The sequence below is a fragment of the Ruditapes philippinarum genome, unplaced genomic scaffold, assembly GCF_026571515.1.
Source record: "Ruditapes philippinarum isolate M1 unplaced genomic scaffold, ASM2657151v2 ctg1181_1_1_1_1, whole genome shotgun sequence".
NCBI lineage: Eukaryota > Metazoa > Mollusca > Bivalvia > Venerida > Veneridae > Ruditapes > Ruditapes philippinarum.
The window spans coordinates 186,167-204,898 of record NW_026866847.1 but is presented as its reverse complement, the minus strand read 5'-3'; the positions used below and the strand labels follow the sequence as shown (position 1 = coordinate 204,898).

Sequence of the window (18,732 nt, the reverse complement as noted above, 5' to 3'; positions counted from 1 at the left end):
AAGCTTATTATTTCTATGATATGTTCATATGAAAAGTGATATTTTCATTTGTATTTAATTGTTTAAATCTCAGCTTAATGTATAATGATAAGAAAACTGGACCAAATTTTATTTTTGTAATTACTAATTGAAAATTGATGTGGTCTTGTCAGTGAAATGTTTTGGTTGTCTGGTAAACTTTGGTTTACTTATTTACTTTTTATCTGACTCACTCTTCCAACATGCACCTAGCTACATATATGTCCTGGAAACAAAATATTTATTCAGTTTTAATCTAGTCATTTTCCTATTTGTATATTACTTTATAAAGTAAGAACTACTCACATGTGTATTTGAAATATAACAATTTAAACAGAGAAATTAGACAGTATTAAAAAAGTCTCATTTATGTGGCCTTATCTAAATAGTAACATTTCTTATTGCTGCAAATGCTACAGTTATTAAAGTATGCATACAAAAACAAGATTGACCTTTTAGTGTAAATTCTTTGAGATAAATCAATATGAAAACATGCATTTAACATAACATTAGAAAATAAACAAACAAAATGATGTGTGTGCAGGCACGTGAATAAATCGTCAAGGTGACAAGTTACACGGAAATCGCCCTAAGAGCAAACAGAAAACTTGCTTTTTCATTGATTACATTAAATTATTAACGTTATTTTCATGAATTTTATCATGCATGCTATATGGCACCACTTTTCTTCCTTCTCAAAAGAAGTGAAACTGTAACTTCTTGTTGTTAAATAATTTTATGATGTAGTGAACTTTTACACCAATATCATCTGTTTTCCTTTCTTTCCTAGAACCTTGCAAATTCATAACTTTATACATATTTAATAACTATTAATATCATTGTCATATTATATTATATTGTATTATAAAATTAAATTTAAGAATTAAAATTTTCCGCCTCTTTTTCTAATTTAACTATTACTTCATTCATATTGGTTGAAGTTAAGATATACAATAGCCAACTTATTGACCTGCTCATTGACCTTGAAAACAGCACTTCCTGTTACGACTTTCTAACATTGACAAAAATTTACACTAAGTTGACAAAAATTTACGCCATCGCTCACACAGATGAAATTTTATATTTTAAGAAGGTAGTATCTATATTTAGCTTATAAGTTTGTTACAGGATGTAATTAACATTTAAATGACAGACACAAGGATATTGCATCGTAATTAAAACCTGCGCCTCGTATAATTTAACTGCTTTAACGATTGAAAATATACATGAGCCAGTATTGTCACCTGCTTGTAGTCTGCCCTGTCTCTGATTTTGAATAGAGAGATTTTCAGAGCGAAATAATAACATTGCGTAGTTGTCAAGCAAAACAAGTTTACCTAAATTGCATACGTGCATGTTGGCAGTTGTGACGACAACTGAAAAAAAAAGAATTTGTAAGACCAAGTTAAAGATTATTCTTTTTTATTTACATTTTATTTCAAGTGATTTATTGTTTTCATTTTGATTTGGTGAATTTAAACAGATTTTTTTTTCATGGTAGATTGAAAATGTGATAATTTTCATGTTCAGACAAATTGCCCACTTGTTATGCTATACTAAATGGTACACCGTATATTAAGTGTTTACACAAAATGCAAGAGATTATCTTAAAAACACTTGAACTTTACCTAAAACAAACGCCTCATTTTATGATCTGCCTCACACATATCTTTAACTGAAGACTTATGGGTATTGAGCATTATTACATGCAAAGGTCAATGAGTACTTTTTTTACTGTCGACTGCTGCAGAGGAATGAAATCACTGACATTGAGGGAATGTCAATAGTTCTGCACTCGGAAATAAAATGTTATTTTTTCTTTATGCTCAAAACTTCGTTAATGATTTAAAACCTATTATCCAATTTATAATGTCATTAATTAAAGACTAGCTGCTCATTTATGTATGCAAATAACGAGGAAAGTCTTTATGATTCATTACAGAGGTCATTTCAAAGTCGTCATTTACATGCATCTTGTGCATTAAACACGCATGCATTCCCTCATTACACTTTGAAGGATAATTTACAGTTACGCAATGTGTAAGAGGAAAAAAATATATCTGAAATATCAATATTATTTTAATATACACCCAAAAACAGTATTGTACTAAGACTGTACTTTATGTTAACAAGACATAAAATACTTCAACAAACTATATCGCACTACAGTCACTTGTATGTAAATTTAGCTGACTCAAACTTGGCAGAAAGAAGCTAGAATCTATAGCTTTGGGTTAGAAATCATTAAAAATGAATGAAAACAAGAAATAAGCTGCATATAAAGTAACAAACATTAGGTTATATACAAGTTACATATATGTTTACAAAGTGGCAATAATTTTGTTACCTTGATATTATAGTTCGGGTTGATTGACAGAAGTTTGGCGGACACACTAAGGGGACTTGTGACATTTCATACAAGACTTTGACAACATTACATTGTTACTTTGTTTTGGCAAACAACTGCAAAATGTCAATATGCAACATTTCTGTGTTGACAGCTTTTTTCTACAAACAGGATAATGCATAGTGGGACATCAGAATTTGTTTCTGTAAAACTCAAGGCTTTTAAAAGTTTAATGGTAGAATAATAATGAAAACAAAAACATTGGCAAGCCTTTCCATACAATTTATTTTCAATTTGTTGTTTCAATATTTTATAACAGGAAAGGAATAAAATGATAGTAAACTTTTAATTATCTCATGTTAGACGCCCCTGCAGCATTTAATGCAGACGTCCTATGTTTCTTTTAAGTGCAGATCATTTGTCTTTTGTTTGTATTCATGACCGTCCAAGGGATATTTGCTGTGAGGGCAATTTTACAAAATGCAAACTAGATGAAAATTTGTTAATCTATTAATAGAAACATAAGTTAAAATGACTCATTTAATGTCATGTTGATGTTCAACTTTTGTATCAGAATGTTGCGATACCATATTAAATAGTGTGTCAAACATTTATTCTAGCTCCAGCAAATTAATATGCACACCATGTCTAATAAATATATCATTTTTCTAAATTTACATTATTCACTTCATTATATTCCCATTTTTTTTGTGGTGTTTTTTTTTTTCTGACTTAAACTTTAAGATTCACCCGTCTTTACTCATTAATCTTCTGCCAGAAACAATAGCTTTCTATTTTTGTACGAGACTTCTTTTCGTGACTTTGTTTTTTATATTTTACGAGGTATCATAATTGCATTCAGTTCCCTGTAAGCTTTGCACCAATAACAACAGTGTTACGCAAAACAGTTTTGGCAGCAAATTTCTCATAAGAAATTCCGTCATCTGTTTTCTTCATTTGTTTAAACATTCTTCTCGTTCAGTTTTTCTTGCCTTTTTTTCATTAGATCTTGCATAAATACATGCTCATCTTGTAGTAAAACTGGAATATTATTTCACTTGTTGATGATAGCTTAAGCTGCCATTCCAAATTCCTCATTTTATACCTGTAAATTATTCTGACAGATTTCCATTTGAATTATAAAATTTTCTTAGAAAAATACAAGAACTATTATCATACCATTGTTTTAATGTGAGTTTAAGGTAGAAATCAGTCTTTTTATTAAAGTTCTATAATACTGTGATAATACTGCATTTGTCATTTGCGATAGTACCAAATTTTGTCTTCTACTGATACCAAATTGTGTACACAAATTGGTCTATGATTGTACTTTGATGCTCTTATAACTATAGTTTATTTCCCTGGATAAATTCCTTTCAAAATAAAGTGTTTTCTGGCAGAATTTACAGGCAGAGTTTTCAGGCAGTATTTTCATGATGTTGAATATTCCCTGTGATTACTCCTTCAGGACCAAGTGTGTGTACAAAATTGTCACTTTCGATTCATTATATTGCCTGCTGAAATTCACACTTGATTCACAATTTCCAATGTCGGCAAAATTAGCATCAGGGAGTCAAGAGTTATAATTACTATCTTCTCTCGTTATTTGTCGGAAATAAATTTTCTGCCTAGAAGCTCACTAATCTTATTTCGTTAATTACATTTTGGTCCAAAAAAAAATCTAAACTGGGAACCTTGTAAAAAATAGGTTTTGTAGTCAGACTATGAGACAACAACAACAAAAAATGAATGAAGGTTACAATGATCTTTCGAGATGTTTCGAAAATAAAAAGATGTTTTAGCAGACAGTGAACTTTATTAGACCTGACTTTTGAAAAACATGTTAATTTGATAATGTAAGAATAGAGAAGAGGAAGAAATTTTTTTAAAGGTGATTAAGAGAAGATGAATATGTGAGCCGTGCCATGACATAACCAATATAATGTGTTTGTGACCAGCATGGATCCGTGCAGTCTGATCAGGATCCATGCTGTTCGCTATCAGTTTCTCTACTTGCAATAGGGTTTGTAAGCGAACAGCACCAGGATCCTGATCAGACTGCGCAGGTTTGGATCCATGCTGGACGCGGACGTATTATGTTGGTTTTGTCGTTGTGTGGCTCATGTCATTTCTAGTATTGAATTTAGGAAAGCCTGACAGTTATTATTGTGTTGTTTGCCACTACAAACAGCTGTTAAATTGAATTGAGTTTCTATCTTTGGGATTTTATATAGCTGATTATTTTCTCATGTCCCTATGTTATTTTGTGTTTATTAATGAAGGATAATATTGGGGAGGGGTGAGAGCTAGACTTAATTAAAACTAGATAAATTTAGTTGTTCAAATAAATAATTGTGAATATTTCATCATTATTGTATAGCATGTGTGTAAAATTGGATATTTTAGGAACAATTAGTTATTCAAATACAAGGGCTGCGTGTTATGTGGTTGATTTTGTTTTTAACACAATAAAAAAAACCCTTGTGTCTTCAAATGTTGGTTTTTTACATTAAATTGTGTACCACGCCTGATCGCATCAGAATTCCCACAAGATATCCCATTAGATACAAAGACGTAATTTTCCTGTCATCGACTATTCAAACTTTTCAAAATTCAATATTTACATGCCAATTAAAAATGTTCAAATCTTGCTGAATCACATACAATAATAGTCAGCTGAATGATGTGACAAAAAATTCTCATTTACTGAATATAAACATTTTTATGTCCATCTTACAGAGTATAAACTTAAATACTTTTATTTGAAAGCGACCTTTTGGACCAGTACTTGTTATAAATACCGTATATCTTATTTTAGGAGATACATGGTAAACTTCAGTTTTCTTTATGATAAAGATTACAATAACAGTGTCATAGACAAATTTCAAATAAAAGGTTAAATATAGCTTTAATATTAAAGAAAAGATAATTGATTTGTGACTAAGCTATGTTTTAATGTCAAAGATTGTAATTTCTGTATATTATATAACCCATGCTATATTTGGTCATCATAGTGATATCTATAGGAAGCTCAGTGTACTTTTACATGTCATCTTGTTACATAGAAATTGATCATATCAAGTTTTATCATGAACAAAATATTCTTCCTGTCTTATCTTTATTGTGAAATCAGTCTCTGGTTTTTCTATGAAAAACTTTTAATTTATTCAGTTTCAAGATAAACAACATCATAAAATAGATAATGGTTTTCAATTGTAAAAATCTTAAAAGGCCCGGCAGTTTTGTTTTTAATAGTTCATCTGTGCTATGATATATAGATAAAGTTAGAGATATTATGTCAAGATATGATTTTAACAAAGTGATCAAATGGTGGTCAAAAAGACCTTATGCTCATGGCAACTCTTAGGGCCAGTCTTAGGACATTGAAAAAATATCTTTTTGACCACTTAGATTTCATCTCAAAAACAAAATTGCCTTTGGGTATTGTTTAAGTTGTACATATTACTGAGGAGATAGCTGCAAAGTGTTGCTAATTTTCATAAGATAATTGTATATACAGGATAATAAATTGTATATATAAGGTACAATAGCCTCCGCCACTTCCCCTCACTGCTGTGGGTTCAAATCCTGAAAGTTATTTAGGATTCTTTATAAAGAGGAAGCTTAGTCTAATCCAGCTAGCTTTCGAAATGTTGGTGGTTCTACTTTCCACCAGAAAAGCTGAAATGTTGCCATATAACCTTTACAGCCTTTACTAAAACCCGAATCCAATAAAGCGTTTTCCATTCTCGACATTTCAAATTTTAACAAGGGAATAACTTGCAATAAAAGTCCTTTGACCATCTAATACCTGATATTGCAAATTGCTTTTATGGTTCATTTATGTCTGCTTAAAAGAAATAAACTTAATATTTACTCTGAAATTTTTGAATATTTGTTATAAAAAAACATATACTATTTGAAATAATAAAAAAGTAAAATTTTTGTTCTTATGCATAATTAGAATTGTTCATAATCAAATTTTATATTGAAAGGTTTTTTTCTTAATAAAGAAAAATAATTATTGTTGTTTTGTAAATTGTCACAATTATTGTATTCAATAACTGTGTGAATTGTATCATTTATATATCAAGAAAATTCAAACTTTAGTCATTGTCATAGGGCTGCAGGTGACTTGGTGATAATGAAATGTTCATGCATCCAGTCTAGAGTTGACGTAAGGCATACTTCTGGGACAGCAGCAAATAGTTCTAATATTGACAAAGTTTATCATAACAAGTTACCCAGGAGGTTGTTATTAATAATTCAATCAATTTTTATTTTTAACTTAAACCAATATATGATAATAAAGTGAAGCAATGATGGGTTGTATCATTGATACTACAGTACTACAAGATAATTTTCTTGTTACTAAATAAAGTCATTGTCCATTATATGAGATGTTATGGGATAGAATGTGTGAGTATGTCACCATTCATGTATTGTAACATCACAAATTTGCTGAACAATCAGAGATAGAAAAGTATGAATGAAAATTACAAAGTCCTTCTGACATGCTTTTCCTAGGAAAAATATTTCAAGTGACATAATTCTATAATCAATGATTGACCATCTGGCGGAAATTAACCCTCACATAAAATGCTCTTTTTGAGTATACACACTTACTTGTAACAATTGTTTAGATCAAAGAGACTTAAAACTATGAGCTTCAGACATAATTAGAAACAAATAATAAAGAATATATTAAAAAGACCAATGACATTTTAATTTTGTTTTGATCTGACATGTGATTTTATAACAAGAATTATGATAAAAAAAAGGCAAATAAAATTTATTGCTGAAGAAGATCGAATACAGTTTTCAAGTTTAGAAAATATTACTGTTTGCTGTCAGAGCAACTGAACAATGTAGTATTTCGCAATAAGTGCCACTGATTTGAACACTTCGTAAAAACAGGCCATGCAATTTTATGAAGCCAGACTAAAACGTGTCAACAAAACTTTTATTATAGATTGGAATTTTTAAACAACAAAACTACCCAATGTTTACACATTGTTTCCAAATAAAGTACTGATTTATATTACCAGTTTATTGCCAAAAAAGTTTCAAATTTGTCTATAAATTTGGTAATCAATCTTTAGATTACAGGATCGGACACTGAAAGATTTATTTAGAAGTTAAATCGATGGAAAATCTTAACAGTTGTTTAATATTACTATTAAACAATGTAAAATATGTCAATAAAACGGGTAACATAATCTTTGAGAAGTGGTACATAACTTTAATGAACTACTGTGGTAACATAATAGATGTTAAATTACCTATTTGAAATAGAAACATAATTTGTACCTGTATTAAAATGTTGTGTTTATGTAACAAAGAGTGCCAGATGGCAATTCTCTTTTCATTTGGTAAAAATTTATGTTGTCAGAAGATGGCTTGGTCACCTTATAAAACAAGGAATTGTAGCAATTAGAATTTACCAAGTAAAATTTTCTTAAGTTCAGTTGCTGCTGTGACCTTTGAATTTTTCCAGTTCGAGTCCAATGATTAATCAAAATATAAAATGTTTTGAGATTCATTAGTAAAACTCAAAGTCCTACTGGACAAAAAATAATTTCATACACTAACAAATTTTTAAATTGGTTCAAAAGATAGTTTTTGGGGGATGAAATTTCATCATCAAGAAGGATTTATAAAGGATTATGTAAGTTTGGTGTGAAGTATGAACAGAGTGACATTATAAGGATTGGCCATTATAAAGCTCTTAAATCCTGTTTTGAATAAAAATCTACCAGGGTACTCATCTTGTGAAAAACCCTGTTTCCGACAATAGTGTCCTACTAATCAAACATCCTGTTATGTTGAAATTGAATGAAAAATTGAGTATTTCAAAATCTAATATTGAGTGAAATTTAAATAAGAGATATTTTAGAAACATTTTGTGAGATGAAATAGTATGATTTGAAATTATACTATATGAAATCACTTTTTATACCTTATGTAAAGTTTTGATTAAAGCTGAACCTTTTTTAGATCTATATAAGTATGATATGTAAATTATTTTTGCATGAAATGCTTAAGATATTGAATAAAAGAGACGAGGGGGGCTATTGACCATTTCATTACGGTCATTTGACAGTAAAAACTTTATTCTTGTACCCTACTTCAATACATCAACAAACTTATATTATAAAATTTACTTGATAAATCGAAGTCACAGGAATGATTTATTTATGTTTATGATAAAAGTTTAAAAGATTTTGGCAGGTACAGATTAACAGTGGGGGTGTCATATAGCCATTAGATGGTATCCATGAAAGATTTGGCTAAAACATTTATAGTGTTATATAGCTGGGGTATATATGTACTATATAAAATAATGGTTTTAATATATGCTTTCTTAAAATAAGACTACCACTTTTATTTTGAATTAGTAATTGAAATTGTGCCAAAATCTGATATATATATGGCGTCATGTTATTACCGGAGTTTACGATACGCACAAAACATCCCGCTGAACCATATCCCAGTGTAATTACTTATAGTAATAAAATGAGGACAAAACTTAAAGTTGAAGAGTATTTTGTTGTTGCGTAGAAGAAACTAACACTAGTTTAACATTGAAACCTTTTTTATTTCTCTTTCAAATATCAGTTTCAAGCTTTATATTTTTTGACCATTTAGTATTTTGGTAATAAACAGTGTACATGTATATTGTATGCTAGTAATGTTTTGGTTTGAAAATAACCATTTTGGTCAAAATTGTACTACTAACTTCTTTTAGTTAAGAATCTGAATATTATTACCATTCACCAAAATTTTTTGACTCAGATGTCTGCTCACTTACAAGAAGATTTATCACAAACTAAAATAGTAAACATATGACATGAGTGAAATTTTGGAGGAAAAGACTAATCAAAGGTTCACTAAACCTGAATTCAAGATCACTTTATTTTTATGGTATCATAACACACTTTTTTGTGTCACGTTTCTGTGGCCTACTATCGGTTAAATTCGGATGGGCGATTTATACTTAAAACTACATGTACTTGGACGTAAGGATTAAATCTGTTGTAAATCGGTTTTAATGATTTTAATCTGTTATTGCGTTGCACTGAAAAGTGCTGAGTAACCAATTACAAGGTGAATAAATCGGAAGATGTGTTGAAAAATACTATCATAATAGATATAGTATTATTTTATGGCAGGATTGCATGACATGATCCCATTATAACAAGTCAAAGTTTTACAATAATTGCTCATAGACAGATAATCGCTATGTTTGTATAGTCACTTATCATCATCACAGACGTTGAATTGGTTATGATCCAAACTAGATATTATTATGCAGTAATGGACTAAATTGATTAATTAAATTAGTAGTAAATTTTTTTATTGGTCTTTTTGTTGGGTTTAAATGAAGCCAAGGAATAATGATTGTAATAATTTATATATTTCTGATGTACCAGATATTGTAATAATTTATATATTGGCTCTTTATCAGGTTTTGGGGGATTTAATTTTTTTTGTCTGCTGTACTGTATTGTTTTCATTATATTTTGAATATACATTTTGGAATTAAAAGTCTTAAAATCATGATGACTCCTTAATTTAAGAACTTGAAGCAAAACAAAATCGTTTTTGAGTTGAATTTATTGAAGAAATTTCTTTAGCAATATAAAGTTTCCATAACACATTTATATAATCATTTGTATATAATCATTAAATGTAAATATGTAAACATTGTTATATTGGGTGTAGCTATAATTCTAATCTGGGACAATGTTGTACATCAGAGAGGGACATGTTGGACTAACTGGTATCTTCTGATTGACAGTGAATCTTTATCAGTACTGACGTCAAACCACAGTGTACTTGAGATAAAATATATCAATAATTGCTCCATTTTGACACTTTGAAGCACACTTTATCTTGAAATTATAAAAAGTTCAAATACTCGTTATTGTTTTAAACCCAAATACTGATTTAATTGTGCTTCCGATTTGGAGTTTAAAGGTGTTTTTGATCCATTAAAATTGTTGCAATAAAACCAGCCTGTCCTCTATTTTACTATTGTAATTGAATTAATTATTCATTGAAGTAAACTCACCTTTGTATTAGTAGCCACATGCACAGTCTAACCTCCCCTGATGATGATTTAATGTGACCACCACACCTACATTGAACCATCTTAAAACTGTCCATTCTTTAGGGGTTTGTTGATAGTGTTAGTAAAGATTGGTTTTACTTTGATTTATTTCTATGTAAAATTTATATTTTAGGGGAGATAATCCAGACAAAAAACGTGTTTTGTATTTTTATTGTAAAAAACAGTTTGGTGAAATTATGCAGATATCTCTAATCTTCCTGTTTAACTGCCAAAACTTTCTCTGCTAGGTTAAAGGAAGTATTGAAGTTAGTAGAGGAAGGAAAACTCGGTTAATTATTAACATCAGTCCTTATTTTAAGTTGTTTTAGTGTAAAAAATGAAGCAAGATTATTTACGTAGATCTAGACATAACATATTTGTTTACAACTTAATGGAACCAGATATCATATATGTTTACTACAGTTGTCATTTAATTGTAACACATAAAGTTAGGCATGCAATTTAAAAACAAAAACAAGGTCAATCTTTATTTCAAGCAGATTTTATCTTCAGGAAGCAATATACTTAAGGTAAATGACAAATTAATAATAGCCAGCGCTTCTATTTGTTCATTGAACCAATTTGCGCAATTCAGCATTTGTTTATGAATAACAGTTTCTTTTTAATACTGTAGATTAAAATCTTGCAAGTGAAGGATGTTGCATAGAAAAAAATGAGGAAAGATTATTTTCATTTTGTATTAAAAAAATGGATCGAAGGTTGTTATTCTAGGTTTGTAGACAGCGAAACAAGACGCTTGTAATTAAGACACCTTTTGACAAAAAACTCAAAGTGACAGCGATACTTATGGCAGACAGACTATTGTTAGTGAAAAGATCGAAGGATAATTAAACAGTCTTGTCAAATAACGCAGAACATGTTTAATTTTGACGCCAGGCTATACAGCCCATACAGCCCGTATGTTTTTATGTATTTGAATAAGGAAAAGAGAATGGTAAAGTAAACATGAATGATTTGTACAGTTCCACATAACTTGCTCTGTATGACTTGTTGATTGTTTGCTTCACTTATTCTCTGATATGAGAATGCAACTGGTTTTTTTATGACTTCTCAGACGTTTTGTACTACTTTCTGAAAGAGCTGCAAATAAAGCAAAGCATTGTTTGAAGTTGTTTTTTTTTATTTTATATATTTTTTTATAAGAACTAGGTCAATGCAACACGATTCAACAATGATCTGTCTGTAACCTGATATTTGTTTTCCCTGCATGTTACAATCAGTATGTTTATTTTTAATTTCAATGCATGAAAACATTTTGAAATTTTGAATCAACATACTTTATTGTATAGAAAATAAGAAATTATGTTTACAAAGCAAAAATGAAATGAATAATTTTAGTATTTATTATATTCTTTAACACTCTAGCATGTTATAATTGTTTATAAACATATTGCAAGCACTTGAGCATCTGGTAATATAGGATTGCTGGGGAAATAATATTCATTAATTTTTATTGCGGTCAAGTCACATGTGTTTGTACTTGATAAATTCTGTCATAAAAATGGCAAAAAGTATGAACCAATACTTCACCAGTACTTGACTGCTGATACAAATAATCTGTTTATGACTGGAATATGAGAGGTGCGGCAACATATGAATTGAACATACGATTCTTTCAGAAGAAGAAGCTTATTCATTTGCACACAATGTTCCTCTAGAGAAAAATAAAAATATTGTTTTAGTAGAATCATCATAGGGAAATCAGTTGTGCATATCAGTTAAATACCATGTGAGTAATTTATAGATAACCAATTTTCAATACATACTAAAGACAGATGAATGATAGCTTTGAACTTCTTGCTTTCCAATTTATAATGTATTAGAATATTCCACATTCTCAGAAAGTTAAAGATAACAGTAGAAACAACAGTAGAAACTTGAAGGTTGTTGAATCAGTCTTCATTTATGATTTCATTCTGATGCCCAGTTGGTTGCATAAGTGTTCATTCTGATGCCCAGTTGGTTGCATAAGTGTTCATTCTGATGCCCAGTTGGTTGCATAAGTGTTCATTCTGATGCCCAGTTGGTTGCATAAGTGTTCATTCTGATGCCCAGTTGGTTGCATAAGTGTTCATTCTGATGCCCAGTTGCATTAGTGTTCTGTCTTGCTATCAAAAGAAACTTAAATTTATCAGTTGACAGTATGTGCTGTTAATATACTGTAGGCTGCCGATTATGCTTGTCATGAGTTGAAGACTGGTAGTGGTATGAGGATATGTTTTTATGTTTTTTTCTTCTCAAAGTTAATTTCCTTGATTGTGATAAAGATCATTAGTAATGTCTCAGCATAGTCAATGTGGTATAAATTAGTAAGAGGTTCATTTGTATGTATCTGGACCAGTCCATGTAGAATGGTAGATGCTTTGGTTGTCACGATCGCATCTCAAACTCAACATAGTATCTTTGTAGAGGGATTGAAATATGAAGATAAATCAAATAGTAATGAATTTTTATTATATTTGGCCTATATTGCACCAGATAAGCTTATATATACTTATAGGTCAAATAATGTCCTGGCCTGACTATAATTTTCATGTAAACATGACATTCACCATGCAGACAGGTTGCAGAGATCTAAATATGTGACATTTTCTCAATATTTAGTTATTGAAGTGTAGATTTTAGTTTATAGGTCAGTATGTCATAATATGTTAGATATAGATAAATATTGCTAAGATGTCTTTTAAGTGCTTGTTTCAGTGTGAGCTTTCATAATCTACACTAAAAAACTTCTGAATTAATACTTTCTTATTAAAGTACTCTCAGACACTTAAATCTGTGACAGAGCAACAACTATGTATTTTCTTCATTTTATTGCTAAATGCTTCAAGTCAGTAGTTTGAGATTAGGGTCCATAATTTATATTCAATAATATTTGAAAAAAAATATTCACAAGACCTTAATTTGTATAAGTATGTGCTACTATAATATCATAAACCTACCTACTAGTAAATTACATTTACTATAAATAACTTATGGTGACAGTCTTATAACAATAATAATTTCGTCTCCATTTGCAATTCATTTTATTTTTCAAACAAAGATACCATCTTAAGATGATAGATTTTGGAAGGAAAGGGATGAGTTTTCCTGTATAATTGTGATATGATTGAATTATCATTTTGTCTTTTTTGTCACTCTTAGTGTTTTTGTTGTTGTTGTTTTTGTTTTTGCCTCAAGTTATTACTGGATAGCGCTATGGTAGTTTGTGGTTAGATTTATGACTGATATTCACAACTTTTACCTCATAAATAATCTATAATATATCAACACACTGTAATAAGCTATAGCCATAATTGAAAAAAATATGTTCTTAACTAGTTGGCAGAATATCTTTGAATTTATGAATTGTACAATTTTTAGCAGATAACTTATTGACTTGGATATTGTTTTATGAATACTATAGTTGCACAAATGTTAACAGGAGAATTAATTAAACACTTGTTAACAGCAGAATACATTATACACATGTTAACAGCAGAATACTCTACACACATGTTAACAGCAGAATACTCTAAACACATGTTAACAGCAGAATACTCCACACACATGTTAACAGCAGAATACTCTACACACATGTTAACAGCAGAATACTCTACACACATGTTAAACAGCAGAATACTCCACACACATGTTTACAGCAGAATACTCTACACACATGTTAACAGCAGAATACTCTACACACATGTTAAACAGCAGAATACTCCACACACATGTTTACAGCAGAATACTCTACACACATGTTAACATCAGAATACTCTACACACATGTTAACAGCAGAATACTCTACACACATGTTAACAGCAGAATACTCTACACACATGTTAACAGCAGAATACTCTACACACATGTTAACAGCAGAATACTCTACACACATGTTAACAGAAGATACATTAGACAGTATTAGTATACACATTATTAACATCTTAACATGAAAATTGTTGACAGCAGATGCATTTTAGCAGATGTGATGTTATTCAAATAGCAATTTGAGAAGAGAATATTAAGAGACACTGAAGTGGTAAATAAATTATAGCTTGATAGTAAAAATACATTTTCTTCTATTTCAGAATTGGTAAAGAATGAAGGGTACCAATTGTTTGAAGGTGACAGGGAACATGTTGACTACTTTAAAGCACTTCTAAATGATGGTGATCATTTACTTGTTGGTGGCAGGTATAGAACTATTTTTTTCTTGGATTACTTCTTTACTTCTTTGATTTATTTAATTTATATATGTATAATCATTAATAAGAGGTCATAACAGTATTTGCCAAAAAAAGGAACTTAACTTCTGCTTTGTTATTCTTTAGGGTAAAACAATGTTACTGATTTGATTTTTATCACAAAATGTATTTCTAACTTTGCATTTAGTATATTGTACTTGCATTATTTCAATCTTGTATTTTATTCTTTCAGGAATAATATGTACAACATCAGTATGTTAACTTTAAAAGCAGATTATAACAGAGTAAGTTGATATTTTATTTGAAAGATGTTCAAGTCCAACTTAAAGGAGACACATTGTAAAAAATACTTATCGAACATCAAGTCTAAATTTTACCTATCACTTCATTGTTGTCAATGTTTTTAAAAGTTGTAGCCAAACCTGAAATCTAAATTTTGCTTGTGCTTCTTTTTTGTATATTTATCATGAACTGTATAATTATGTGATGTCAGTTTTGAAATATATTGAACATGTAAATTTTAATCTTCTTCAGAAAATAGTATGGAAGCCTATCAGTGGTGATCAAACAGACTGCAAGAATCAGGTGGATGAAGCTTATAAAGTAAGTTTTGAAACTTGAGGTTCATTTAATGTCATTTGAGGTTATGATGTTTTTGTCATGGCACTCTCTTCTGTTTCACTTACATGTGGAGAAGTTGAGAAAGCATTGTTTGGGGGTATATTATACCTAGAAAAGCTAATTGACATTACATGACATAAGACTCTGGGTTCTTTGATATGAATAACAGAATACATGTACATAATTACTTTTGTAAGAAATCTTGTGTTAAGTGGAAGCTTATTGTGTATTTCTTTCTTTGAAAAGGAATATTAAAGAATAATTAAATTATTATACTATGACATGTGAAAAATTACCTCCACCTTGGTTGTGGTCAATGAAGGATTGTCATTATCTAGAAATGCTTACGGAAATTTGTTCAAGTGTCTGGAAGTAAAGACAATTGATGATTAATTAAAATATAGAAAAATGATTAAAATGCAGGAAGTTGGGAAAGGTTTCTTCATCTATTGTTAATGCGGCATGCATTAAACAGTTTGTATTGTTTCACACATGAAGATAAATTATGAAAGCCACATGGTCACCTGTTTCCATTGTTTAAAGCCTGCGGGGAGGAAAATAAATCTGTATGATGAATTAAAATGAGTAATATTATTAAGTAATTTCGAGTTTCATGAATGTAAGATTCAGTGGAATTTCTTCGTTTTAACTTCCACTTCCTCTTATGTCTATTATGTATTTGTTTCAATTTATCTTAAAATTTATCTTATAATGAATTGTTTGATAAAAGGGAAACTTCAAAATTTTATTATCAATTTCCCTTGAATCCAATTGTATATATTTACATGACTCACTCCATAATATTTTAAAGCAATAACATATCAAATTCTGTTTTATATTTTCATGGAAGTTGACTTTAATAAATAAATAATGATAGAATATGTCCGATATTTAAGAGATTTGATACATTTGTTTGACGTTTGATAGTTTATGATGTAACATCAATCGGGAAATGTCTCCCACGAGAAAACTGTGTGCATAAAAGCAACAAATAGTGTTAAATAATATCTGACAACATGATATCTTAATAATAAATATGACAGATATAGAAGTGTATATTTAAGGCAATTATTTGAGAAGTTTTCATCTTAGATAACAGGCAATTTTTCCTTGTTTTTAGCGGGTTAGGTTTTTTAAAGTAAATGGTGGGAGAATCATGGTCCTCACTCGACTTCACTCTGAGAAAAGTTATAACTTACCAGTCACACTGATTATACTGGTTATATTCGATAATAAAGTATTTTTATGTGGAAGGCCTAGATATGTGTTGAGAATAAAAAAAAATTCAGTATCATAGAAACCGATAATTATTTCATCGAATATGAGATAAGCTTTTTTTATGAAAAAATTTACCTCCCTAAAACTTACCTCCTTAAAACATAACTATGATATTTTGAAATGACTGTGTGAACAAAAAAAATAACTTTTTTAAGCAGCTATTAAAGAAACTTGAAATAGTTGCCTGTTTTTCCTACCATCTCCTACCATTCTTACTTACTGTTCCTGGTATTTTCTGATATCTTACATATATTGTATATTTTACCTAGAATTTGATAGGATTTAAAGTCAATATAGTCCAAAGCTTGGGTTACCAAGGCTTAAAAAGTTAATCATGATACTATATTCTAATAAAATTATTTGCATAAACAACTACTTTTTGTCTATGGAAAATCTTGAAACCTGTATTGTTTACAAACAATATGACTTGTTAAGTATGTCTTGTAAAGAAATAAAACCCCACAAGAAGTGTTTTCATGCATAAAATCTGTTTTTATTTTATGTATTTTGAAGTATAATAACAATAAAGACTTTGTTGAGGGTCTTATTCTTGTGCCGGGACTACTTTTACTGCAGTCTCATAATAACAACATGCAATGAAATATTAATGAGCATGGATATACTTATATAGGACACAACGCACCTGTTAATCTAGGTCGACACGTTTTTTAAGTACCATTCTCGACTTCATTTTCATATAATTTAGGGTTTAGAGATTTTATTATATTTTAATCTCTAAGACTCTAATAATCTGTTTTCATGAGAGACTATATCTCTATCAGAGATTGCATCAAAAGAGAGTTACAATACCTACTAGAGAGTAACTTTATCAGGTTTTATGTAATTATTTATTGCCAGCAATAAAAACCTGCTAAAACATGTCCTTAAATTATTTAAACTTGTAGACTGCACAGTTTTATTTCTTATTAACTATTTGAGTTAAAAGTAAATTTGAAATTTTCAGTTTCTTGCCCTGATTTGTATTTTTTGACAATGGGAAATGAGGGTGCTGGGTCATTGGTAACATGGAGATAGGGACACAGGATGGGTGTACTTGGATTGGGGGATGTGGGTATACCTGAATGGGGGATGTGGGTATACCTGAATGGGGGATGGAGGTAAGGGGATGTGATACGGATACCTGAGTACTGGGATGTGGATAGAGATGCTTCGATAAAGTGACCTAGATTGTGGGTACTTGGATGGGGAAAGTTTAATGCAGCGATGTGGGCACCTGAATGGGGCTGCTTGGATTGGGGGCCATTATGTTAAAGGTTTTAGCATTAAAATCCCTAGATTATAGTTTAGCAATTGTACTTCAATTCACTATAAATTAGTAGCTGTTTACATGGAAATAAAATAAACTATTTGGCTTTCAGGTGATATTGCTTTTAAATCTAATTTAAAATACACCTGTTCTAACACATCAAATATATTGTTATTTACTGCTGTTCAAAATCCTTAAACTTTGCAATGAACAAATCGAAACCTCAAATTGGTATACATTTCATCTCCATCACTTAAAGATATCAAAATCTTTAAATAATATCTAATCATTGAACTAGATCTTTTTGAAAATTCCAATACAAAGGGGGGTTTTAATTAAAGGACCATTGTTTTGAATGTGAATTAATACTGTTAAATATTGAAAGATTATCGCAAATGTTAGTCATAATATTTAACATCAAAGGTCAATTTATGAATAGACCTTTTATTTTTAGTTTTAACTGGTGAATGCATATCTTCTTAAGTAAATTTAAACTACCTGAAATTGATTTTTTAAATTGATTAAATCTTTAAATTTTAGAAATGTAATTGTGATATATTTCACATTTGAAGTAGTTTAATGGAAAATAATACAAGAGTTGAGGTTTTGATGACAAACATGTAGAACAAAAACGAGAAATCGTGTTCGCCCATTATAAAGTGCCTCTAGTGAAATGCTCTTTTCCCCTATACTTTCATAGCATCATCAGTAAAAAATCCAGTCATAGTCATCATATTGACAAGATGCATGACATGACCCTGTGTGCTTTTCGGACAAAGATGGCTGCTGTTAAATATACATTGAAAGCAATGTCACCTTACTCTAAACAAGTTTGAGCATGATGTTTGCTTGTAGCCTCAGTCGTTTGATTTCAGGGTAT

General features: G+C 29.9%; 1 protein-coding gene across 3 annotated transcripts in view; it reads left to right on the top strand.

Annotated features, from left to right (window-relative positions):
• The window catches only part of LOC132734000 (semaphorin-1A-like), a 69,319-nt gene that overhangs the window by 10,450 nt on the left and 40,137 nt on the right, over positions 1-18,732 (top strand). For all 3 annotated transcript variants that reach the window (XM_060720702.1, XM_060720701.1, XM_060720700.1), the window contains exons 3-5: positions 14,570-14,675; positions 14,919-14,970; positions 15,221-15,289. In XM_060720702.1, coding sequence (XP_060576685.1) covers positions 14,570-14,675; positions 14,919-14,970; positions 15,221-15,289 — 227 coding nt within the window. The remainder of the gene's footprint in view (positions 1-14,569; positions 14,676-14,918; positions 14,971-15,220; positions 15,290-18,732) is intronic.